At 47.2% G+C, this 25743-nt stretch overlaps 1 protein-coding gene across 2 annotated transcripts; it reads right to left on the reverse strand.

Annotated features, from left to right (window-relative positions):
* Positions 1 to 24141, reverse strand: APBB1 (amyloid beta precursor protein binding family B member 1). 2 transcript variants are annotated; one of them, XM_081263673.1, is made up of 14 exons: positions 23975 to 24141; positions 16325 to 17053; positions 10038 to 10213; positions 9879 to 9935; positions 9709 to 9794; positions 9537 to 9600; positions 8990 to 9139; positions 8486 to 8613; positions 7968 to 8082; positions 7736 to 7820; positions 7416 to 7499; positions 957 to 1072; positions 660 to 836; positions 1 to 578 (listed from the first exon to the last, which is right to left on the reverse strand). In XM_081263673.1, exons 2-14 carry the CDS (start codon positions 17037 to 17039, stop codon positions 411 to 413), a joined length of 2121 nt encoding a protein of 706 aa, XP_081119799.1. In that variant the 5' UTR covers positions 17040 to 17053; positions 23975 to 24141; the 3' UTR covers positions 1 to 410. The 2 variants fall into 2 exon arrangements, with proteins under 2 accessions (XP_081119799.1, XP_081119800.1); XM_081263674.1 differs by lacking the exon at positions 23975 to 24141 and adding an exon at positions 23605 to 23953.
* Positions 24142 to 25743: the final 1602 nt, after the last annotated feature.

Raw genomic sequence — 25743 nt, forward strand, 5'->3', positions numbered from 1 at the left:
GCAGCGCAGACAGACTTTATTAGTGATATCAGTATAGCAGAGGTGCCCACAGAACAGGGGAGGGGGATCCATGCCTGGACCAGTCCCCTCCTTCTGCCCTGCTGGGCCTTATGAAGATGGGGCCTGGTCTGGACCAGTTCTTCCTGTTCCACCTCAAATACTAGGGATGGAGAGCCCAGGACTGGCCTTGCTTCCTGCTCCTCTTGTCTTAAATCCAGTGTTATCATTTCCTTGAAGGGATTAGATCTCTTTCCACCCCAGCCCTTAGGCAGGGAACCCAGGGGTACTGAAGAAGGGCAACTTTGGGGGACCTGAGACCTCAAGAATAGTATCCAGGGCTCCTTCCTGCCCCACACCCTTGAGTTCCCTGGGGCCCAACATGAGCAGGTGGAGGGAGGAGTGGGGCATCTTCATGGGGTCTGGGACCCAAGACGTTTGGGCTTAAGGGAGCCCCACAGCGACTGAACACCCCTGCGGACAGTCCAACCTACACGCCTGGCAACAGACTCTGCAGGGGGTGCTGGGAGGCAGGAGGTGGAGGTCTGGGAGCGAGCATCCAGACACTTCTGGTAGCGGAGCTGCAGAGGCAGAAGGTGCACTCACTTTCCAGTCTGCCCTGTGTAAGGTCCCATCACCACCCTGCTACCCCACTTGCTTACCATGCACGCAGCCTGCACAGCCTCTGAGAGGCTGGCAGCGTTAGGCTCGCACCAGAACATGTGGCAGCAGAAGGAGGCTGGGCCGGCAGCCATGATGAATGCAAAAGTGTGGACATCTCTGCCCACAGCCAGGAAGGAGAGGAAGCGTACCCGACACTCGCCTAGAACTGCCTCTGTCTGGAGGGAAGGAACCCAGTTAAAAAGGAAAAATCCTCAGACTCAGGCTTCCCCTCACCCCTAGATTCCCACCATGGCAAGGCACAACCAGGCCTCCTTCTACCCCAGCTGTTTACCTACCTGCTGGTGCAAGATAGTTAGGGTAGCAGGGGCCACACTGACATGACTTGGGGTCCACTGCTCACGGGTACTGGAGGACAGGACTGACTCCAGAGCCCCATTAATCACATCTACCCCTAGAAGATAGGGACACAAACAATACCACTGAAGGAAGGGTGAAGACACCCCAGCTCTGCCCTTGACCTTCAGCCCTACTAAACTTGGGGCTCTTGCTCCATCCCCACTCCACCAACCCACCTATGGCCCTGAGGACAATGCTGTCCAGATGTCCCTTTCTTGGTGCTCTCTTCCTCAATTTGACCCTCTCCTATTTTTTTTTTTTCTATCTTGAATCCTAGGCTTGTTTTCTTCACTGCCTCTGCCTTTTCCTCCAGCCTCCTAAACTGACTTGCCCCGGCTCCCCTCATTGCCCAAGGTTCTTGTGTGTGTGTGTGTGTGTGTGTTTCTAGGGATTGAACCCAAGGACACTCTACCATTAAGCTATATTCCCAGTCCTTTTTGAGTTTTGAGACAGAGTCTTATTAAGTTGCTCAGGCTGACCTGTAATTTAAGCAGGTTAAGTACCTGCTACCTGCCTCAGCCTCCCAAGTTGCTGGGATTAAATGTGTGTGCCACTGCATCCAGGCTCCTGCCCAAGTTCTGCCCTCCCCACCCGAACTCCCTTAGTGCTCACCCACGTTCAGATACTGTACTACTTCACAGAGGGATTTGGCTTCTAAATCACCTAGGCCAGTACTCCCAGGAACCACAAATTTAAAATTTAAAAAAATTTTTTTTTTGGGGGGTACTGGGGAGTCAAACCTACAACACTCCACCATTGAGATCCTCCAGCCCTTTTTTTATTTTTAATTTTGAGACAGGATTTTATCAAATTGCTGAGGGTGGTCTTGAACTTGTGATACTCCTGCCTCAGCCCCATAAGTCACTGGGATTTTGGTTTATGTGCCCGTTTTTGTTTTGTTTTGTTTTGTTTTTTAAGATAACCATTCATGTATAACTAATTAGAACAAATTTTTTTTAAAAAAGATATCCATTTAAGGAGGGTTTACTCTATCACATTGTGCTAAATCATTATAATGGATTATCTTATTTATAATCTTACATAGGGTATTTTTATTACCACCCTATAGATAAAGAAATTGAAACTTATAGACTAGGTAATATATACAAATCACATAAAGGAATAAGGATCTGCCTTTCCCCTACCTCTTTCTTCTTTATATTCTTAGTTTTCAGAAGGACTTTCACAATCTTAGTTCTACTCAAAACCTTTTTTTTTTTTTTTTTTTTTTTGTATGAAGGATTGACCCAGGGGTGCTTTACCACTGAGCCATAACCCCAGCCCTTTTTATTTTTTATATCTGAGACAGGATCTTGCTAAATTGCTTAGGGTCTTGCTAAGTTGCTGAAGCTGGCACTGAACTTGTGATCCTAATGCCTCAACCTCCTGAGTCACTGGGATTCCAGGTATGTGCCACTGTGCCCAGATCAAAAATTTCTATAGTGTTCTCAATGAACAAGGTGTCTTGACTTTTTTTTTTTTTTTTTTTGGTTTGTTTTGGGATTCAGGGGATTGAACTCAACCACTGAGCCACATACCCAGCCCTTTTTAGTATTTTATTTAGAGACAAGGCCTCACTGAATTGCTTAGCGCCTCGCTTTTGCTGAGGCTGGCTTTGAACTTGTGATCTTCCTGTCTCAGCCTCCCAAACTTCTGGGATTAGAGGCATGCACCACCACACCCAGCAAGGTACCTGAATTTTAAATAAGTCATTATTCCATTAAAACACAATGTTTTCCTTCACCTGAAACTACTTTTAAACACTGCCATTTATGCATCCCACTTTTGCTTGAATGCAGCAAGAAACAATCCAGGAGTACACAGCTCAGTAGAGGCATGGGCTCCAGTCCCATCTGTATTCGTGCACTGACTAAATGGTCAACACAAAAGGTACAAGCCTCTGTGGTCCATGCCCCTTTCAGTGCCTCTAAGTTCCTATTGGGAGCAGACCACATGGCTACTTTGTGAACAGAAGACAAAGCAAAGGATAAATGTCTTCCTTGAAAATCTCCTCCAATCTTGGCCTTGCATATCTTACCTCTGGCTGAATCAAGGCCAAACTCCTCTCCTAAGTGTGCAAGTCTTTCCAAAACAGGCCTCATCTGAGCTGTCAAGCCTCATAATTTTACTGCTCTCTGAGCTTCAAATGACTTATATAGCATTTATTGACATCTAATCTTGGCAAATGGACTGCTAGGCAGATGGGGAATATAAAGCAAGAGAGGAAGATGCCCTCATGGAACACAGAGTGTGATGAAGGGAGAAGCCTTTGTCTGGAGCGCCCTTACGGCATTGGCTGTCTGAGAGTTCCAGATTCTCATCTTTCAGGTCTTGGCTCAGAAGCCTTCTCCAGAACAGGGAAAGGACAAGTCTAAGACAACTCTTACCACAATACCTTGTAACTGCTGGAAACTCTTTTTTCACACTGGACTGTGGCCATCTCAAGAATAGAGAGCATGTTTGGCTCCTCTCTAAGTCCCCAGTCCTAACACAGAACTTATCTGCTGAAGGAATTCAAGATGCATGACTAAGTCACCCTCAAGGCAGCATGGGCAAACGCACCTAACTGGTAAAACCAAGTAACACAGGAATCTACAGAAGCGTAATCACACAGGTAGGAGTGGATAGACCAGGTCACACTGCAAGGGAGCCTCAAAAACAGGACAGAGGGGTATGATGTCTATGAATTTAGGTCAAAGCAATGGGAAAACTCTAAGTTCACAGAGGTGAGAGGGACATCAAAGTCAAACTGCTGAATATGTAGATAACTATGGGGGTGGAGCCTAGTCTCAGAGTCAGAACATATTGACATGGAGGTGGCAAAAGCAAGGAAATGGCTGGATGCCAGAGTGCACACCTGTAATCCCAGCTTCTTGGGAAGCTGAGGCAGGAAGATTGCAAGTTCAAGGTCAGCCTGGGCAACTTAGCAAGATCCTGTCTCAAAATGAAAAGTAAAAAGGGCTAGAGATATATCTCAGAGGTAGAACACTACTGGGTTCAAACCCCAGTGACAAAAATAAACAAACAAATAAATAAATTTAAAAATGAATGTGGTATAGAAAAAGGCTGTCAGATTTGGTAACAACTCAGGACTAAAACCTATACCCTCACCATCAGACTCATACTCCTAATCTCTCTTATCTAGCTATACTTGTTTTGTTTTTTCCATATCAGTTGTAGATTTCTAAAATACTATATACTTTACTTATTTTATTGTCCATCTTCCTTTGCTATAGAATGTAAGCTACTTGAAGACATGAATTTTTTTTAGTTTTATTCATTAATGTATGCCCAGACCTGGAATAGTACCTGATGTAAATCAGGTACTCAATAATCATTTGCTAAATAAATGAATCATTAATGAATGAACACTGCAGCTTCTGGAGAAGCAATGTTAAAAGGGAGGTTAAAAGGGGAATATAAATAGTCTGACCTGGTAGTGCATGCTTGTAATCCCAGCCACTTGGGAGGCTGAGACAGGAGGATCATAAGTTCAAAGCCAGTCCCAGCAATTTAGTGAGGCTCTAGGCAACTTAGTGAAACTCAGTCTCAAAATGAAACATAAAAAGGGCTGGGGATGTGGTTCAGTGGTTAAGCAGCCCTGGGTTCAATCTCTGGTACCAGGGGGTAGAAAAGGGAGTATAGACAAAGCAGGAAGTGAGCTTAGAAACCACCTTAACCAGAACAGACCTACAGAGCTGTGTAAAGTGGTAGATTGAAGAGTAAAACAAAAACAAAACAAACAAACAAACAAAAAAAACAGACAAGGGAGTGAGGCTAATAGCTTTAATTAGAGGAGCCAAAAAGGGGTTAGAAGTTGAGGGTGAGGAGGAGGGAATACATGCAAAGGTTTACACAAAGCCTCCTGTTCCTTGAGCATGCTGTGCTCACCTCTAGCTCCAAGTTTTTGTCAGTGAATCCAACTGGAATACCTACTCCTTTACAAATCCAAGCTTTCCTTCAAAACCTCAGTCCCCACCTTTTCAAACAAGGGTTCTCTCTTTCCAAGTAAGGTTTTGGTCATTAAAATCAGCATGGTTTGAAGCAAAGAGAAGAGATTTAAAGATGGCCAGGGTTTGAGTTCTAGGACTACCATTTTTGGCTCTGTAGGTAATTTGAGGCAAATCTTGTTCATTTATCCTTTATTTGTTTATTCATTTACCACACATGTTTATTTCTTCCTTGGTGTCATTTGACACATAATACCTGACACAGACACTCTGGGAAGCGGTCCTTATTTTTCCCTCCCATCTCTTTCCTACTCTCACTATCCTTGGAAGTGTAATCTTCTTCCACCCATTCATTAAATGTTGGAAGGCCCCAAGGGTAGGCCCACACACTTCTCTTTAGCTCTACCATCTAGCTACAGCTACTGCAAGGGCATCCTAACTGAGCTACCTACACTCATCTCTAACTTCTTAACATCTTTCTTCATGGTACAGCCAAAGTGAGCTTTACAAAATACAAATCTACTTATGTCCAGTACCCTCCTGAAATTTTTTCAATGGTGTTATGGTTTGGAAAGTGTCCCTCAAAGGTCCATGTGTTAAAGGCTGATCCTCAGCCTATGGCACTATTGGGAGGTTGTGGTACCTTTAAGAAGCAGGGCTGTGGGCTGGGGCTGGGGCTGGGGCTCAGTGGCAGAGCTCTGGTAGAACCCATGTATGAAACAATGGGTTCAATCCTCAGCACCACATAAAAATAAACAAATAAAATAAAGCCATCTACAACTATAAAAAAAATATTAAAAAAAAAAGAAAAGAAAAGAAGCAGGACTAGTATGAGGTCTGCAGGTTGGGGACAAGCCCTTGCCCTTTAAGAGGACTATAGGACCTTGGCTTTTTTCTTTCTCTTTGCTTCCTGACCATGAAGTGAATCTTCCACATGATCCTGCATGATATGTTGTTTACTACAAGCCTAAAAGTAATGGAGCCAACTGATCATAGGCTAGAACCTCTGAAAATGAGCCAAAATAAGTCTTTTCCCTTTATAAATTGATATCCCACGTTTTTGTTATAGCAATGGAAACTAACAAAAATGGCTCCTAGCCTGAAGATGAAATCATTCACCTGGTCCCTGAGGTTCCTCACAGCCTGACCACTGCCCAACCCTCAGCCTGGCCTTGCTCTGCTAGCCTTCTCTCAGTGCTTTCCAAGTACCAAAGTGCCTCCCACTCTGGACCCTCACACACACTGTTCATTCTTCCTGGAATGCCTTTCCCTACCCTGTCCCCACCTCCATCTCATTTTCCTACATTGTTTTCTATTCATGTTATTTACTTCAGTTCAAATGTCACTTTCACAGGGAAGTTTCTTCTGATTCCCCAGAATAGATGAAATTCCTGTTACATCTTGCTACTTTCTTTCCAAGAATAAATAAATTTATTATTACCTTTGCATTTATGTGATTATTTGGTTCCTTATATTTCTACTGTAACCTCCTGCAAACTCCATGAAGGCAAGACTATATCCATTGTTCTCCCAGTGCCTAATACAGGGCCTAGCACATGGTAAACTTCAAAGGTATTTGTTAAGTGAATAAACCTACTACCTGTATCCCAAGCCCACCAAAGCTTTTGCACAGAATGCAAGAGTTGGATATCCTTCTGTGCCTGGCTCAGCACTAGTCAATGACAGGTACCATTAAAGCATAGTCTCCTCAGTTTCTTATCTAGAAACAGGTGTGAATTATAATCCCAACTTCATAGTATTATCAGAAATTAAATGTCATAATATGAGAAAGTACTAGAAGACAGGGTGTTGGTGCACACCTATAATTCCAGTGACTTGGGAGGCTGAGGCGAAGGATTGCCAATTTCAAGGCCAGCCTCAGCAACTTAGTGAGGCCCTAAGCAACTTAGCAAGACCTTGTCTCAAAATTAAAAAAAAAAAAAAAAAAGGCCTGGGGATGTAACTCAGTGGCTAAGCACCCCTAGGTTCAATCCCCTATACTAACAACAACTAAAAAGGAAGTACTTGACAACAGTAAAGCATGGGCCAATGGTGCTTATTGCTTCTTTCTCTGGATGCTCACGGCCCACAGCTGGTGCTATAATACCAAACCCATTTTCAAACTGCTACCTGGTATCTTCAGTCACCTACTAACTGTACCCCAAACCCACAAAAACTTTTGCACAGAATGTAGGAGTGGGATATCCTTCTATGCCTGGCTCAGCATCAGTCACATGACAGGTGCTCAGTGAAGGCATGCTGACTATTGCTATAAGTAAGTCACAGGATACAGCCAAGACAGAGATATGGGGAGATGGGATGAATTCTGAAGGGCAAGGAGACACCAAGTGTGAGGAAAGTCCACTAGAAGAAGCACTGGAAGGTAAAGGGCAGGGGCAGAGCTCTGGGATCAGGCTGATGGTCCCTGGGTAGAAAGGACACACATACCAACAGGTTTAGCAACAGGCACATTCCCCAGGTAATAGACTTGGAACTTCTGTGCCAATTCATTCTTAGGTGCTGGGAATTCCACTGTGGAAAGAAGAGGAGAGTCAATTGTGATGGTAGACCTTGCTTAGACCTCGTCTCCAACAACCAGGGCATAACCTGGACATTTGCCAAGCCAAGGCCCCATCTCCACTTCTTCTCCCTATTTCCCTTTAACCAAAATCCCTTCACTATTTGATCCAAAGTACTCAATCTCTTCTTTGGTTGCCCCACCTTTGCCAACAAAGTTGAGCTGGACCTGGTGGGATTGTGACACTGACCTTGGAAAGGGACATCCACAAGTTTAGAGTGGTCCAGAGATAGTCCATTTACCAAGCAGCGAGCATTGCGCCGTTCGGCCATGATCTGAGGAAGGAAGGAATGGACAGGAGGAGGGGGGGGGGTGTCTATTAGAGCTTCATGGCCATGAAACCCCCCATCCCCTCAGTGACTCCACCCACACCCTTGTAGAGCAAAGGTGGCAGCTGGTCCAGGGAGTGGAGGGGGCCGTGCCTTAGAGCAGATCTCATGCAGGCTGGTGGCGATGTTCTTGGCAGGTGCCTCACAGCGAAACACGTGGCACTTGAGCATCTGGGTCAGCTTATCGCGAGCTACGTAGGCAAAGTCCCTGTTGGGGGAGGGGCACCTCAGTGTCTCCCAGAGCCATCAAGTGCTGAGCCTGGCCACCAACCCACCCACATCCTCCCTGCCCATCACAGTTCCAAAATAGTTTCTGCCCTTGGACGGTGCCCTGTAGGTGCTGCCTTCTGGAGGGAGGGTAGAAAGGCAAACATGCTGAGGAAGAGCATAATGGTCAAGCACAGCAGGGAAGGAAGGGGCAGGACAGAACAGGGGAGCTAGGGTGCTTCAAGGTGTCTGATCCAGGTGAAAGAGGTGGGGATGGTCATGGCAGATAGGTATAGTACCTCTCCCTGGGTCCGGCAGCACAAGAGAGGCAAAGAACAGAGTTAGGGAGGAGGACTTGGACTGATAGATGAACCCCACCCTCAAATCCCAGGCCCTGCTCCCACCTTCCACTGTCCCGCCCAACGCCCCACACGCGAATGCTGATGATGGGCTGGGCGTGCAGTAGTGCCTGGCTCTGGGGTTCCACCAGCTTTAGTGTCTCGTCCTCCAGCTGCAACAGCAGATCCTTTCCCTGCAGGCCCAGAAAACAGACATTCATCATTAGTATCCCAGCTGGGAAGACAGCTGATTTCTGCCACTTCCAGCTCAGGAGACATCAGCCACAGCTGGGGGGTTTTTGCTTTGGTGTCAGTCCACCCACCTGCGGGCCTCACTCTGGTAGAGGTCACATGTCCTCTCTCCCATAACTTCTTTTATCATCCCCAGGGCTGTTAGGCAACCATTTCCCACTGTCCCAGGCTGAGGTCACTCATCCATCCCACAGGAGGGATCCTTGGGGTGGCCCAACACCCCTCCCTCAATCCCCCCTTGTGCAGGTAAGCTCTCCCATCTCCCACAATTCCCCCACACTCCCGCAGCACCACCAACTCCCTGGCTCAGGCCCTCACCTCCCCCCAGCCCCCAGACATGGGGTCATGCAGATTATTTTTGTGGTAGGAGAGCTGACGGATGCAATTGTTGACTGCCACGCTGCTGCGTCCTGGAGCCAGCTCCTCCTCAGTCATCTCCACCCAGCCTAGGGAACGCACGGCGAAACACTGCCAGACACAGAGGGGATTGGGGTAGAAAGTCTGAGCTGAAACTGGAGATGCCCTGGGCACAGGACACAGAATTTCCTGTCAGGTGGGAGGGCATTCTGAATTAAGACTGAGAAGCCCCTAACATAGGCTATGGTCAAGGAGAGGAAGAGCTCAGGGGAGACCCCTGCTGGTACAAGGAGGCATCTAAGACTAGCCTGGAAGGGTCTGTGGCAGATCACTGGCTGGTTGGATTAAAACTGAAGAGGCTCTGTGCTAAAGACTAAAAGAACTCCTAACTTATGACCTGGAAGCTTCATGAAGACTAAAGATACCCTCGCAGCACAGCATGAAGGGATGACCTGCATACCACACAAGGGGTTCCAGTCTGAAGAATGCATACTAGTCTGGAACAAACCTTGATTCCTGGGTTGGCATTCCGTAGAGGCAACTTCTCCTCCTCTTGGGGCAGTGGCTCTGGGCTGGAGGCAAATGGTAACACTTGACATGGTGCCCCCTATGTGGAGTCATCACAAAGCCCTTTCCAAAGAGACCAACGCATTGCTAGCCCACTATGTCTAGTGATTCACCTGAGGCTCTGAGCTGGGAAGGGTAATGTCCCCTCCTCAGGGTCCTTCAATCCCAGTTCCATTGGGGCCTCCTCACTGGGTTCATCCTTGGGAAAGAGATTGAGGAATCAGAACCAAAATGATGTACCTTCTTCAGCTATCTCTATAGTGAAGCAGGTCCCCTCACCTACCTTCCAAAACTCTCCATCCTCAAAGCCTTCTCCATGGGCAAAGCCTGTCCAGGTGAGCTGGGAGAGGGGATGGGAGAAGTGAGTGGTTTTTTCATCCTGTTCTAGCAGCACACACCCTCTCCATCCCTGGTCAAGAAACAATAGGCCATTGAGCCTTACCTGGGACTCCTCTTGGGGACTGTTCCCTTGTGAGGGGGAGGCCTGTCCAGGGGGTTCCCACTGGGTGGTCCCTGTCGGGATGTGCCAATAGTAGGTCCCTGAGGTGTCCTGGACCCTCATCCATCCAGCCGGCAGGTCGGAATCCGTCTCGAAGGCGTTGGGGTTCCAGAAGGAATCTGCCAGGTGGAGGCTTGGTAAGGGTCAGTCCATCCAAAAAATAGATAGCAGATCCTATGCTCAGTCCCCTCCCTGAGACCCCATGTTTGAGAAGAAGGGGTGGGGGAAGGGCTATAGCACAACATGGTTCCTGCTTCCTTCTAGAGCCTACAGTAATTTTTTTTTTAAAGAGAGAGTGAGAGAGAGGAGAGAGAGAGAGAGAGAGAGAGAATTTTTTTTTAATATTTATTTTTTAGTTCTCGGCGGACACAACATCTTTGTTAGTATGTGGTGCTGAGGATTGAACCCGGGCCGCACACATGCCAGGCGAGCGCGCTACCGCTTGAGCCACATCCCCAGCCCAGAGCCTACAGTATTGATTCACCTCATGGGAGGCCACCAGCAGGCAACATGGCTCAGGTCTCCTCCTGAGCTTTGCTACTGCCTAATGTGGACACATGGAGAAGGAAGAAAACAGGGAAGAAAGAAGGATGGGAGTGAGAGAGAGGCTGGGTGACCCAAATTAACCTCTTATACATTATACATATCCATATCTTGGGGTACACAAAGGTGCACACACCTACTAGCTCCTGCACACATACATGTGTACACACACATATGTTATATACAAGCCCTAGCACATATCTATAAAGCCACAAACACAAGGTTATGCCAAATATAGAAAATACCAGCACAGACAGCAGGTATCACATACAGGTGCATATGTGTGTGCAGGGGCAAATACACACACCAACTCCATATACTTGCGAAGTGATATATATAAATATAGCAATAGCTATATATACTAGCCCCTGACACAGGTGTGCAGATTCCACATCTCCATAACCGTACACATTTGTGGATACCACACATATAGGTGGATGCCCATTCAGACATAACACATGTCAGCCACATCACACTCATACCATGACCCCTGCCACATGTAGATGCAGGCAAACACGTCATGTACATACATACATACCATGCATCTGTGACATACACTCCTCCTTCACCAGCAGAGCTAACCACTCCCTCCATGGTACCCAGCTCATGCATCTTCCACTTCTGCTCTCTGTGCCAGCCCCACCCCTCATCATGCCCAGTCCTGTGCTACCCCCTCACCTGGGCTGCTGTCCTGAAGGATGATGGCCAGGAAGAAGTCCTGGGAGAACATGGTGCTCATTCCTGGCCCCTCCTGCTTTCACCCTCCCTCCTCACAGCCCCTCCAGCCCTGCCAGCTGGACTCACAGCCTGGTGCTGGGCTGCAGAGAAAAGCTCATCCCACCCCCTTTTCACCAGGGCAGAACGTCTGCCAGGCAAGATCCTCCCCCGCCTGGAGCTCACTAGGGAGGGGCCAAGACCACCATACTAGAGAATCTCTTTGGGGTGAGGATGGGAGTAGGAAGTGGGGGTCTCATGAGACCCTAGCCTTTCCTGCTCATACCTGTTCCTCCTGACCCTGGCCACTCTCCCCCAATCCAGAATCTCCATCCTACCCTTCAGCAGTAACTTCAATGCCACAATCAAGCCTAATCTTAGGAACACCAGGAGGCTCAGCCACTAGGGAATACCCCAGCCACCTAGATCCCTGCAGAGCCTAAAGCTCTCAGCATAAATAGGGTGTGGCTTCAAGGCCCTCAGGGATCCTTCCCCTGCCTAGAACCTGCCCAGCAATTTGAACCCAAGGGTGGTCCTTGAGGGCCTGGACCCTAGCAAGCTTGAGGCAGGGCTTGGGGCTTCCCAGCACCACCCCCCCTCACCTTCCAGGGCCCAGCTAGGCTGCAGCGTCTCCTCGGCAACGGCAGCACAGGACCGGCTGGGAGCGCCCAGACTGCTGACGTGCTTCCCGTTACCAGGGAAACCAGGAATCCTGACTGGTCCAAGAGGCAGCACTGAGGGACAGGCAGTCTCAAGACCCAGGATGCTGGGCAACAAGGCACAGAGGGGCTGGTAGTGGGTGTGGTTACACCAAAGTGTTTGCACACCTGACATGAGGTGTGCAAGGTGCTTCACAATCCTCAGCTTATGAATGAGATACGCCCACAGATGCCCAATGAGGAGGGGCTCTTCCTACCCATCTATCTGCCTTCTAGGCAGTGATCACTATCTCTCCAATCCCCACATCAGGCTCTGGCACTCAGCTGAGACTCATCAAATGCAAGTTCTTCCCCAGAGACCCTCCATTGCACTCAAGGATTCCCTGCTAAAACCTTCCAGGGACACCAGCAACTAGGAGCCCCTGCCCTCCACAGTGCTAGGGCAGCCCTCTTTATGGAGGATTAGACACTTCTGGAATCTGGGTTCAGTTCACCATCTCATGAGTCACACACATCAATCCATCTGCCTTCCCTGTCAGCCTGTACCTTCCTGCTTCAAAGAGCTTCATCCTTCCGATCTGTCCTGGAGGGCAGCTTCTCCCCCCTTGACCATCTGGGAGGCCCTTCTGGAGCTTGGCACATCTCTCTCCAAGTACAACCCACCAGGGCCTTTGCTTCCACACACATGCATTAATTCCAGAATGTACACTTTCCTGCATCAATTCATGCAGGCATCCACACATGAATGCAAATATTCATGTTTCATTCCTTCCTTTCTTCCTTCGTTCATTCATAAACACCTTAATAGCTAAGTCAGGTATACTCATGTGCTCAGGATTCAGTGATTTACTTAATCACTCATTCAGTGATTAAGTAAATCACTCTCCATCCCAAATCACTATCACAGTCCAGACTACTAGCATTATTTTTGTTGCTGTTGTTTTTAACCTGGATTACTGCAACACCCTCATAACTGGTTTCCATTTTCCTATCTAGTTTCCACCAATCTGCCCAAGCCCAGCCTACCTCCTCTCAATCATCTACTTCTCCATCAGATATCAGTGTAAAAGTCACTTCTTGAAAATGACCCACTCCCCTGTCCCCCACCACCACACACAGGCAGGTAAAGATTCCTCCTACACTTCCCCAACATTCCAGCTGATCATACATATTGTAGCTACTTCTGTCTCTCCACTGGACTGTGAGTGCCAAGAGGGTAAGAACACATTTCCTGTGTAGTACACATTCCCAGCATCTAGGACAAGCACAGAACCTGGTATGAACCCAACATAGGTAGTAAAGTTCATTCATTAATTTATCATCCATTCATTTAATTCACTCATTCATGTATTTAGGCATCCCATCAACAACTTTGTGAAGATCTTAGTATGCAAAGGAGAAAATAATTTGTGCTCCATCCTATTCCCATTCCTACAAGAACTCAAACATTTGGGGCCTTCATGGTCACAGCAACAATCACAAGAGTAAGCAGTGACCCAACCCCTTGCTGGGACTGTCCCCACACTTCTACCTTCAATACCCACAATCTCCACCAGTGCATGATCCTTAAGACTCCTCTTGCCACTCCCACCTCCTTACTGAGATTTCTGCCCATACCTGCATACCATTCCCAGTTCTTGAGCACTTCTACCCCACAACTCCCACAGGATGATAAGTGCAGCTGCTAGTGATCACCTAGAAGCCACTAAGCCTCTATCTGGCCAAGACTCATACTCCCTAGGTTTGCCAGTTAGTCACCTGTGACCTGCAGATTGACACAAGTCTCAGATTCTGTGTGGCCTACACAGTGCTTTTGGGGGGGGGGGAAAAACAGAATTAGTTGCTAATGTTTAGAAATTGGGATATTTTATATCAATATCTAATTTTCAGTTTCTCTTGAATTGACTCCTTTGAGACTACATTTTACCCGCAATCCTAAAAATAATCAGCTGGAGTGAAACAAAGGCTGTCCCTTCTTAAGGGTTGTAGGTACCAGGCTCAGTGGTACATGCCTCTAATCCCAGATACTCAGGAGGCTAAAGTTGAATGATCACAAATTAGAGGTCAGCCTGGGCAACTCTGCAAGACCCTGTCTCAAAATATAAAATAAAAAGGGCTGGGAATGTAGCTCAGTGGTAGAGTACCCCTGGGTTCAATCCCAAGTGCTGGGAAAAAAAGGGGAGTGGAACAGGGTGGTGTGGGGTGGAATTGATGACCATCAAAAGCCACTAACTTCATAAAAAGAGATGCTTTTGGTATACTCGATGCCACCTATAAAGTGTTCTTACAAAAACAAAACAAAACTCCTCAAATCTGAATCTGATCCAAGTTCTGAAACTTTCTACTAATTTATATGAAATCTAGGGGAAAAGGAAAATGCTAAACACCACCGCAGGGAATGAGTCTGAAAAGTCCAAAAACCCCACATCAGATAACATAGTTTCTCCAGTTAAAAAAACAAAACAAAAAAAAAAAAAACCAAAACTGAAAAATAAGGAGAGAAATAGCGGGAACTTGTAGATTAAAAGAAACTTTAAGAGACATCAACCACAGACCTATTTGGATACTGACTTCACAGTCTGAAGTTCCTAAAAAGCAGGATCATTTATTAGACAACAGGGAGAATGCCGACATTGACTGAGAATTTGATGATAATAAGGAATTGCTCAAATGTTGTAGATATGATATTGGAATTGTAGTATTTTTTAAAGAGTTTTTTTCTTGCAGAAATGCATATGCAAACATTTACAGATGAAACTGTTTGTTCAAAATAACAGGCTGGGACCCAGAAGTGGGTGGGGGCATACATGTAGCAAGATTAACTATGTATTAGTAATTATTGAAACTGGGTCAAGGGTAAACCAGGCTCATTATTCTATTACCTCTGTTTTTTGTATATACTTCAAAATATCCATACAAAATTTTTCGAAAGGGAACGGTGTGCTCTAAGTTCATCTGAATTGCATGTTTCCTGCAAGGGACCCACAGTTTGGGGTCTGGGTATGAAGTCCACTGCCTGGTGAAAATGGGAGTCTTTCCCTTTTTGTTTTTTTTTTTTTTTTTTTTTTGCACTGGGATCAAACCTGGGGCCTCATGCATACTAGGCAAGCATTCTATCATTGAGCTGCATTCCCAGCCCCCCAATTTTTCTAATTTTTTTTTACAGTACTAAGGATTAAACTCAGGGGTACTCTACCACTAATATTCCCAACACTCCACCACTTTTTTGGGGAATGGGGTACTAGAGATTGAAACCAAGGGTGCTTTGCCACTGAGTTACATCCGCAATCTTTGTTTTTTTTTTTTTTTAATTTTGAGATAGCAGTTGCTAAATTGCTGACGTTGACCTCAAATTTGCAATCCTCCTGCCTTAGCTTCCAGAGTTGCTGGAATTACAGACATGTGCCACCATGCCCAGCCCCCCTAATCTTTACTCCCATTCACGGAATTTCTAGGTTGTAGATATAGTCTGTGATCTTCTCTGTTTCTCAGCTCTGTCCATATCTCTGTGAAATATTAGCAAATGTCAACTAATTTAAGTGTGATACACTTAATGATCAATCTTATAATACTAATATCTATCCCCCACCACACACAAAAAAATAACATAAGTTAATTCTTCCTTTTTTCCCTAACTTTTGGTCAATATCCTATTTCTGGCAAACTATCATTGCAATGGCCATGGTGCTTTGCACAAGGCATGTGGATCATAAACACAAAATACTGCCAGTTTTTCCAAAGAGACTTCTGTGTGGAGGTACTGATTGCTCCCTCCAGACCCAGCCTGCTAAAGCAGCAGGCTGCCAAGCATACCACAGTGCCTCCTGCTGTATGCATTGGTGGCAAAGTAACACAGGACCGAGAGATCAGGCCTAAATTCAGACCAGGTTTAGATCTCAGTTCTGTGATCTTCTAAAAACTACTAAACTTTTCCAGGCATCTTTTTCATCATTTGCAATATGGGCATAAATACAATATCTACATCACAGCATTACTGTGACTATTAAATATGATAATGCTGAGCAGAGGGCCAGTAAGTGCCCAATATCTAGTAAGTGTCCAATAAACTGACTAATCCATATATTAACCATGATGGCATGCATAACAAATAGATCCATCCATCATGGCACACAGGATCAATAGAGGTATCAAACTGTCCACACACTCTCTGGATGAGATAATTTGGGCAAGGACTACTGAGGACCAAGGACATGGATTCCGCAACTCACATCTGGGCTGGCCCTGGCCTCTGTGTGAAGCCTGATCTCTGACCCCATGCCCTCCCACATTCCCATGTCAAATTCTACAAGGTACCTGTGTCCTCTGGGGAGCCATAGGAGGGGCTTCCCTGGGATAAGGTAGCCCAGCTTGAGTCCTCATCACTGGCTGCACTGTTCCGCATACCAAATAGAAGGCTGGCACTCTTGCTGTGTTCCCGGGGGCCATCTGTAAGGATCTGAGGCCCAGGGGGGCCCACACTCTCCAGGGGTTCAGGCAGCCCTGGGGGAGAAGACAAGTCCTCCTCCTCGTCCTCATCCTCATCTTCGTCATCCTCCTCGGCCTCCCCTGCTGCCTTCTCCTCTCCTTCATCCGGCCCTTGCTCTTGGGTGCTGATGATAAGGCCAGGTCCTCGAAGCCCTCGGTTGGCTGCATTGTGGGCTGAGAGCTCCAGCTCAGAGTATAGATGCATCAGACCTTTGGGGCCTAATGGTGCCATTTCAGGCTCCTGGTTGGCTTCTTCTGCCAGGGTCAAGGTCACATTGCGGTTCTGGTCACGGTGGGCTGTGGCAGCCCGCCGGAGCTGGTTCTGGCCCTCCTTTAGCCATTTAGCATTGGCAGGGCCTGGCTCAGGCCCACCACCCTCCCCCATGGCGCTGCGCAGGTCCTTGGGTCCCACAGCTGTGGCCTGCAGCTTGGCGTTGAGCAGCTGGTTGTGAGCAGCGTGCAAGGGCAGGGGCAGGCTCAGTGCAGGGCCTCCGTGGCTATTGGCATTAATGGCCGACTGGCTCAATGACGATGGAACAGACATGGCCTTGGCAGATCCTGTGGAGTGGGAAAGGGAGACCATGTTGAGCAGCTGGGCAGAACAGCAACATCCTTGTTTCTGTCTCAGACCTGTACCCTGCCTCTCATCTCTCCACACTCAGTAGACCAGCACATACTGCTCTGTGTCCCATGAGAATAAGTGGGCTCAACTTCGGTCCCCGCTCCATCACCACCATCACAGGCCAGGACCAGCTGTGCTGCCCACTGCATCCCCAAACTCCTCAGCCCTGGTCATCTGGGATAGCACAGTCAGTGCCTGCTCTGCCCTCACCGCCACCAGCAGAGCCTCCACACAATGGCTCTCTGTGCATCTCCACCCCCAGCTCATCCAACCCGAGCTTACTGTGCCAGGGACACAGCTGGCATGGGACTGGCTCGTGTGTTTTGGACACTGGACACTTAGTGTCCCTTTCTTCCTGCCACACTGCTATCCTAAGCCCCGTCAATGTGAGCTCCCCAGGATGTTTGAATCATTATAAATCTCTGAGCTCAACCAGCTTCCAAGCCCTCCCTATACTAGGGCCTGTGTGGCAAGGGCGAGTAAGTGTAGAGCCAACCTCCAGAGCATGGCAGAGGAAGGACGGTCACAGAGAAAGGGACTTGAGTTCCAATTCATGGTTCCTTTAGCCAAATAAAGTTATATTTTGGTGACTGTTTCTATGAAATCTCACCTTGGGCACCAGTTCCCCCTTACAGCTATTAAAATGACCCATGCCTGGGTCACCATAGAAGCCTTTGACCTAAACCCTCCAGCCCTTCAGGTCTTTGCCCAGATGTTACATCCTCAGTGAGCCCTTCTGTGCAGACTACCACTCCCCTCCTCAGCAATCCCACATTTTTCCCACGCTAATTTAGTATTTATTTTATTGAATGATAAATAATTTTGACCCTAATTTAAATTCCATGGTGGTGAGGATTTTTTCTTGCTCCTACCCACACAAATACAGTATGCTTAGTGCCTGAACAGTCCTGGCACAGAGTAGGAAGTCAACAAAAATGTGCTGAATGAATATATGAGTCTGGCCTCACATCTCCTCCAGGCCCCATTTTAGCATCTCTTCTGCCAGTGTCAGAAAAAATTTGGGTTTATGTCTCTGTCTTGGAAATGGTTGATGATGCCTCCACCTACCTCCATGTAAGTAGCACATACTGCTCTGTGTCCCATGAGAATAAGTGGGCTCAACTTCTGCCTGTTAGGTAAGAGGATCTTCTATTCTACAAAAACAGCCCACCCTACCCACCTATTCAGATGCCCTCCTCACCAGCCCTTCACAGACCACATCCCCACCATGGAACCCTCTCATTCTCCCTGACCTTCCACTGCTCTGTTATTCTCTTTCTCTGATCCCCACTATAAAATGTGCCCTCCCAGGACCCTCACTGTTCCCTCCATCTCCCAATTAACTTCTCCCCACCAACCACAACCCAATTATTCCCCATCCTAAGCCCTCACCACAATCTTGACTTCAGCCACCCCTACCTATTACTCTTCTTCCCCAACAACCTCACACAGAGTTCTCTCCTCCTAACTGACTGGCCCTTTCCCCAACAGTTTCCCCTCACTGACCACTCCAACACACACCACAGTTCTTTGTTTCTGTTTTGTTCTCAATTTCTTATCTCAGTTCCCTAACTCCCTGCTCCTCCACTAAGGAGCTCTTCCCTACTCCCCATTGCCCCAATACTTTCTACCTCCTGTGCTTAGAACAGGTGTTATACTGCCTGAGCCAGGCTCCCCCATCTCTTTAGGTCTGGTGCATGGTCCTGAGGCAGGAGCCACAGCTTCCCTTTCCATGGTTTCTAGCTCCCCAAATCCTAGTGGTGATGCTATGCATACATAATAGAATAAATGGAAAATGGTTTCTGTCAATGTGTCTGCCTCACGTGTAATTGTTAATCTGCTCGATGTGGCTCCACCTGGGCAATGAGGAAACTCATGGTCATTGGAATAAAGAAAGAAAAAAAAATAGCTCTGCCTCCACCCAGAACCACAGTAATCTTCCAAAAATGGAAACCAGATTGTGTCACTCTCTGGTTTAAAAAATTAAAGGGCTCACCACTGCCTTTAGGATAATGTCTGAGCTTATTATCAGGATACCAGAGAGTCCCTGTGAGCCAACCCCCAGGACCTCTCAGATCTCCTCCTCCTTCCTGCCTCCTACATACCTTATACTCCAGCCACATGAACTGTGGCAGATTCTGGAATGTGTCACACGTATGGAACAAAGCCCTGGATCTTTGTTTACATCGTTTTCTCAGCCTGGAATCCTGTCTCCCCTTGTGAGAACCTCTACTTGTATTTCAAAACTTGGCTCATTTCAAAACAGCTCCTAACCAATCTTTCCTGTACTCTCCCCACCCTCCAGTGATTATTCCCTCTTGTGTCCCATAACGTCCAGTACCACATGGTATAAAAGTATCTGAGACCATGTCTTATTCAATTTTGCATTCCAATTACCAAGGAGAGTGCTGTAGATCTACAAGAGTGAGCTGTCATGTGGAAGGAAAGGAAGGATGGAGGACACAGACACTGGGTTGGGAGGAATTAGGAACCGGGAAGCTTGAAACTGGCTGGGAATCAACACCAAGAAAGCCTGTGTGGTCCCACAGGGTAGACACGGGCAAGGCAGTTTTAGGGAGGGTACTACAGAATGATGAAGGGACCACTGAGAGGAGGCTCAGATGGCATAGGAGTCCTGGACAAATGAGGCTAAGTCCAGAAAAAGGGAGACAGGGGAAAATTCACTTAAACCAACATTCTGTCTTAAGACTGTTTGAAGGTGGCATCTCCATAAGTTTTAGGAGGTGGAAGACCCCATGACTCTGACAGTCAGAGGGATGACAAGCCCTTCTCTGAAGCAATGGTGAACGGAGTCAGGTTCTCAGTGGTCAGGCTAGGACCAACTTCTTTAGCACTGAGAACTGTGCTCAGAGAAGGGCACATGCCCTTTCAAGCTAGGAAAGTGAAAAGCCAGGTTGACTTCAGGGCAGCCCTACCAATCTGGTCACCAGGGCAGAAAGTACTGCGAATGGAATGAGGAAGATCTGCTGTAAATGCTAAAGCCTGGACATCATCCCAGGTGGTGTGGCCATCATCATCTCACTTTTTGAGGTCAAAAAGATGACCAATTAGCCAGGCAGGGTGACTCACACTTGTAATCCCAGTAACTTGGGAGTCTGAGGCAGGAGGATTGCAAATTTGAAGGCAGCTTTAGCAATTTAAGATACTCAGCAATTTAGTGAGACCTGTTTCTGAAAAAGAAAAAATAAAAAGAGACCAACTGATAAACTTCTTCAAGAAGGAGCACAGCTCAACCTTTCCTCTCCTACTTTGAGACCTGGAGTCTCTCAAGGTATGGAAAGAGCAAACAGGTTCTAGCTCAAGGCAAGAAGATGGACTGGAACTAAAGGAGTGGTCACTAAACCTAGAAAAGCTACTATTAGACCATAGGAGTAGAAGCTGAGTCTTGTTCTGTCAGGGGTCTTCTACCCTGACAGCTTACTAGATTCCCTGCACAGAGCTAGGCATAGGGAAGGGTGATGAATAATAAAGAAATAGTTCCCTCCCTGGAGGAGCTCACAGTCTAGGGGAAAAGAGTCACTGAGCAACTCCTTATAATACAGTGAAATGCCAATATCTGGAATAGCATCTGGCACCTATGTGCACTTCCTATTTACCGAACAAATGATTGAGTGTTGTGACGGGGGAAGAAAAAAGCACCACCAAGCCTGGGACTTACTCTAGCCCAGCATCAGTGAAAGCCTGTCTGAGCCTAGAGCACAACTTTCCTTGGACCACCCTTACCAACTCCCCCTCCTCTCAAAGATGAACTGCTCTTCTAATTACAGAGGAAAGGGAAACCATTAGTTGGGGAACACCCTCAAACATACATCACCAACTTCAGTCCCTATCCTTGTTAATCCGCTTCCTTTCCTAGAAAGACTCAGTAACAGCTCCTACAAAGGTCAACATGACCCCATGTCATTTAATCCAATGGACACTTGGTCATCTTGGTTGTACTCTCAGTAGCATTTGACCCTATGAACTCCTCATCTAACTTTCATTCATGGCTCCCACACTCTACATTTCCCAGTTTTCTTCCTACCCTTCTGGTTACTGTTTGTTGGCTTCTTAGACTCCTTTGCTGGCTCATCTTCCTCTACCAGCCATTACAGGCCGAATTCCTCAAAGCTCATTCTTCTGCCCTTTTCTCTTTCTTATCCCATCTTCAATTCAGGAATTCATTCATGCCCACAGTTTCAGTTGCTTTCTAAATACTGAGGACTTCCAAATTCACATCTCCATATCAGACTCTTCATCTGAGCTTCAGACATGTACATTAACTTTCTACTCAACAACTCCATTTGAATATTTCAAAGACTGCTCAAACTAATATTCCCACTTGCATTTCTCCCCTAACTGGTCCTCTTTCAGGATCTGGGATTGTGGAATGATATGACCAGCCATCCTGTTGTGCAGATCAGAAGTAGGGGTACCATCTGAGATACAATCTTCTCTCTCATTCCCAATATTCAATCTACACCCAAGTACTGGTCATTTTCTCTTTGAGAAAAATGTCTGGACTTCATCTACTCTATACCTCACTACCATCAAAAAATTAAATCAAGGTCAAGGACTTTAAGGTCAAAATTCTTAGCATGGTTTAAATAGTCCTGTTTAGCCTGACCCCTACCTTGTCCCTTCTGCCCCCAGCTTTGGTTTTTATCCTCTCTAGCCTCAGTGGTTTTGACTCTTTGAAATTCTCTTCTTCTGTATGATTTCCCTTCTGCCTGGAAGCTTCTTCCTCTACTCTCTTACTACAACCTGTACTCTCTTAGCCTAATGAACCCTAATTCTCTTTTATATCTGTTAGTTCAAACATCATATTCTTTTGACCCTCTCTCCTTATTCCCCAAGCAACTTAGCTTCTGTTTTCGGGTGCTCTCAAAGCACCATACAGCTTTCCTTTGTGTTTATTACATTTGTAATGTTATACTTATTTGATTTCCCTTTCAGCTTCATAAACCCAATCTATTTTGCCTATAATTATATCTTCAGTACCTAACACAGTGCCTGATGTATATTAGGGGCTCAAATCCTATTTGTTGAATGAGTAAACGTCATATTTTTTTTTTTTAAAGATCACTCTGGGTGCTATATTGAGACTAGCTAAGGTGAGGTAGGCAAGAGAGCCTGCTATTACAGCTGTCAAGGAAAAAAGAGTGGCAATCAAGAGTAAGTTTGATAACAGTGGGATGGAGTAAACAATGTATTTGAGAAGCATTTAGGTAATAAACATGACAAAAATTGATGAAATCAGATGTAGAGGTGTAAGGGAGAGAGGTTATTCTAGAATGTTGTCCAGAATTCCAGCCTTGGAAACTGACTGGAAAGGAGTCATTTCTGAAAGCTGAAGGAAGAACAGAGTTAGAAGGAGGGATCAACTTGGGATCTGTAGGCTGGGAATTCTTATAGGAATTTCAAAGAGATGTCATGAGGACAGTGGGATATATGAGTCTGGATTTTAGGAGAGAGGTCTATACCAGATACATAAATTTTGGATTCATCAGAATATACATAACATTTGAAACTTTTGAGAGTGAATAAAATTCCAAGAGAGGAAGGGCAAAATGAGAGAAGACAGCTCAAGACAGAAGCAAGAGCCTCCTCAACATAAAAGAGAGGAGAGAGCAAAGGAGATTGAAAAGCAGCAGACAATGCCTAGGAGAGAAGACTGGAAAATGTTTCAAGGAGAGTGGACTGACAGCCAACTGAACACTGAAAGGTAAGGGAGTCAAAGGAGAGCGTCCACTAGAGTTTACTACTCGGAGGTCTCAGATGACCTTGGCATGGACAGTTTCAGTGGGTGTCAGGACCGAGTGGAGTGGTTTCAAGAATGAATGGGAAGTTAGGAAGTATAAATAAGGTTTTGCCTTGAAGGGTGGAGAGCTGAAACCACAGCTGGAGGGGCTCAGAATGCAAGACACACACAGGCAAATTCAAAATAGGTTCGGATTAACCTCGGAACCGAAGGTGGGAAAACTGCTCCTAATGAATGTTCCTGACAGTGCTAGGCCTCCTGGCTGAGCTGGGGACACAGCCGGCCCCAGGGCACACCCCTCGGTCGCTGAGGGCAACAGAATGCGGCTTGACAGAGCCCTGGCCTGGGACTCCTGCGGGATTCCGTGCGGCCTGCTTCCTACCCCACCCCATCCCCTTCCCAGCGCTAGACCTCCCCTCCCCCACCCCACCCCCAAAGCCCCTGGCTCCGTGTCCCCTACACTTGCCCCCTAGTTGTCCCAAGGAGCAAGAGGTAAAGATCAGGGGAGCGGGTGGTGTGAGGACCAAAGCGGACCCTGAGAGGGGCAAAGGCGGGTGGTCTGAAGAAGCCCGGGTGGGAGGTCCGCCCAGTCTTGGGGGGTTGGGGTGGGCTCGGGCCTGGCTAGGAGACCTGGGCCGCCACGAGGAAGGGGACTGCAGGGTAGGTCGCCTGCTGGGAGTCGGGATCCGGCCGCCGGGGTTGGGCCCCCGCAGGGGCAGCTCCTACCTGCGCGGCGAGGCCCCAGGCCCAGGTGGCGGAGGTGGCTCAGGCTGCGGGGCTCGGGCTGCGCCGCGGCTTCTCCATCACAACATCCCCCGCCCAGGAGCGCGCAGGCCGCGGGGCCGCGCCCCGAGCGGCGGAGACGCGCGGGGGAGGGGGAGGGGCGCCATCTTGGGCCAGGCGCGGGCACGCGAGCCCCTGTGGGGCTGCGCTTGCTGCAGCTTTCCGGGGGCCCCACCCTGTAAGACGCGCGGCCCTCGGTGATCACCCGGCTCAAACCCCTTGGCCAGCGGACGTGGCTGCACCGGGTTTCCCGGGACCTCTGGGACCCCTGGCCAGCGCGGCACCGCCCTCCCCTATGGTGCCACAGACTCACCCTGCGCTCCCCGCAGGGCCCTGGCTCCGCACCCACGCAGGGCGACGCACCCGCGAGGTTGGGGCCCGAGCGGCTGTAGCTGTGCTGGGGCCGCGGCGCTGCCGGGAGCGGCTCGCGGGAGGCAGCCTGCTCGGCTCTTGCGGCAACACTCCCTGACGTGCGGGTGGGGAGGCAATGAGGACACCGCGCTGGTGATAATAATAGCTCATATTTATTGACCGCTTACCCTGTGCGGGGCTCTGTGTGCAACCATATACGTGCGTTAATCCTCAAATCAGGCCTGTGCAGTCGCCACAGTTTTTATTCTTATTTTTCAGAGACTGTAGATACCGAGATTCAGAAAGGTAAAGCGACTTGCCTGCAGTCACAGTTAGTGGTGAAATCAGACTGGAAACTAGTCCTGCTGCTGAACATAAAACTGTGACACAAGGCCGTGCAAATGTCAAGAATAAATTGCTCCCCAGGAGAAATTCACAAGAAGGAAGAGAATTCGAATGAAAAATAAAAAGGAAGGGATGGTGGGGCGCAGTGTTTACTTCGGATCCCAGTGATCAGATCAGTGACCTAGAGACCATCAAGGATAATGAAGGGCAATGCTACCCATAGAAATTCTCTAAAGGCTTACTCCCCTAGGGCTGAAGTTTAATTTTTTTGGATCTTTCACACACTGAACAACTGACTGGAGATGCATCTAAAAGTAAAGGTGTCCAAATCTTCTCTTTTTATTAGTCTTCTAAGGCGTTACACTGAGGTGAAAAAGAACCCTCCCCAAGACACACCCACACCCACATATACACACACCTCAATCTAGGTGCAGCTGCCACTTCATCCATCCCAATGAGCACCACCATCTACTGGTTTGCCCAAGCCAGAAGCTTCAAGGTTGTCTTTGAATGGACATTCACTTGACTTGAGGTGAATGTTTTGACTTTTTATTATAAAATTTTTCAACTATATACAAAAATAACAGTATAATCATATACTCATCATTCATTTTCAACAATTATCAATTCATGGTCAAGAGTTTATTAGTTTATTATAATTGACTCACCTGTGATATGTGAACTATGAACCAGATCCCAAACCAGGGCATGGGGGATCCATGAATCAGATTAAACTGCAACCCATCTGGAGGAGATGACCTCTGACCTGAGTCCTTGAAAAAATGAGTTAGGTTACCCAGGAGAAGAAAGGTGTCCCCATTCATTCATTCATCTCTTTCAACAAATTATTATTATGCATGAGGTACTGTCCTTGGTACTAGGAATATCTAAAGAAACAAGATAGAGTTTCCGCCTTCATAAAGCTTGAAATTTAACAGAGGAAAGAGACATTAAGCATATAACAAAAACTGGTGAGTATCTCAAAGGAGATGTGTAGGGCTTGATATGAGCTTAATTTGGTCTGGAATATTTAGGAGGCTTTCAAGGACAATGATGATTTGCACTATGGTAGCAGGACTAGAGATGGAGAAAATTGCACATGTTTAATAAATATTTAGGAGATAGAATTTACAGAGATTAGTGAGGGATGAAGGAAGTACATAGAGATCAGGCAGGAGAAGAGAAAATTTTTCCAAATAGCAGGAGAATCACAGGAAGGCAAATATGGGAGTTACTATGATCTCAAGCCCCCACCAAAACTCACTTTGAAATTTAATCCCCAAAAGGTGGGATCAGGTGAGACATTTAGGAGATGATAAGGTGTGGGGTATGGTGGCACCCACTTGTAATCTCAACAACTGGTAAGGCTGAGGCAGGAAGATCATG

The sequence above is a fragment of the Spermophilus citellus genome (assembly GCF_964194105.1).
Source record: "Spermophilus citellus genome assembly, chromosome: 2".
Lineage (NCBI taxonomy): Eukaryota > Metazoa > Chordata > Mammalia > Rodentia > Sciuridae > Spermophilus > Spermophilus citellus.

Excerpts from the sequence above, each read along its gene's own strand:
- APBB1 (XM_081263673.1), bottom strand. The coding sequence starts at position 17,039 with ATGTCTGTTCCATCGTCATTGAGCCAGTCGGCCATTAATGCCAATAGC. Across the intron at positions 8,083-8,485 it reads GTTGGGCGGGACAGTGGAAG|GGACTTTGCCTACGTAGCTC; the intron begins GTGGGAGCAGGG and ends CTCCCCCAACAG. Across the intron at positions 837-956 it reads TAACTATCTTGCACCAGCAG|ACAGAGGCAGTTCTAGGCGA; the intron begins GTAGGTAAACAG and ends CCTTCCCTCCAG.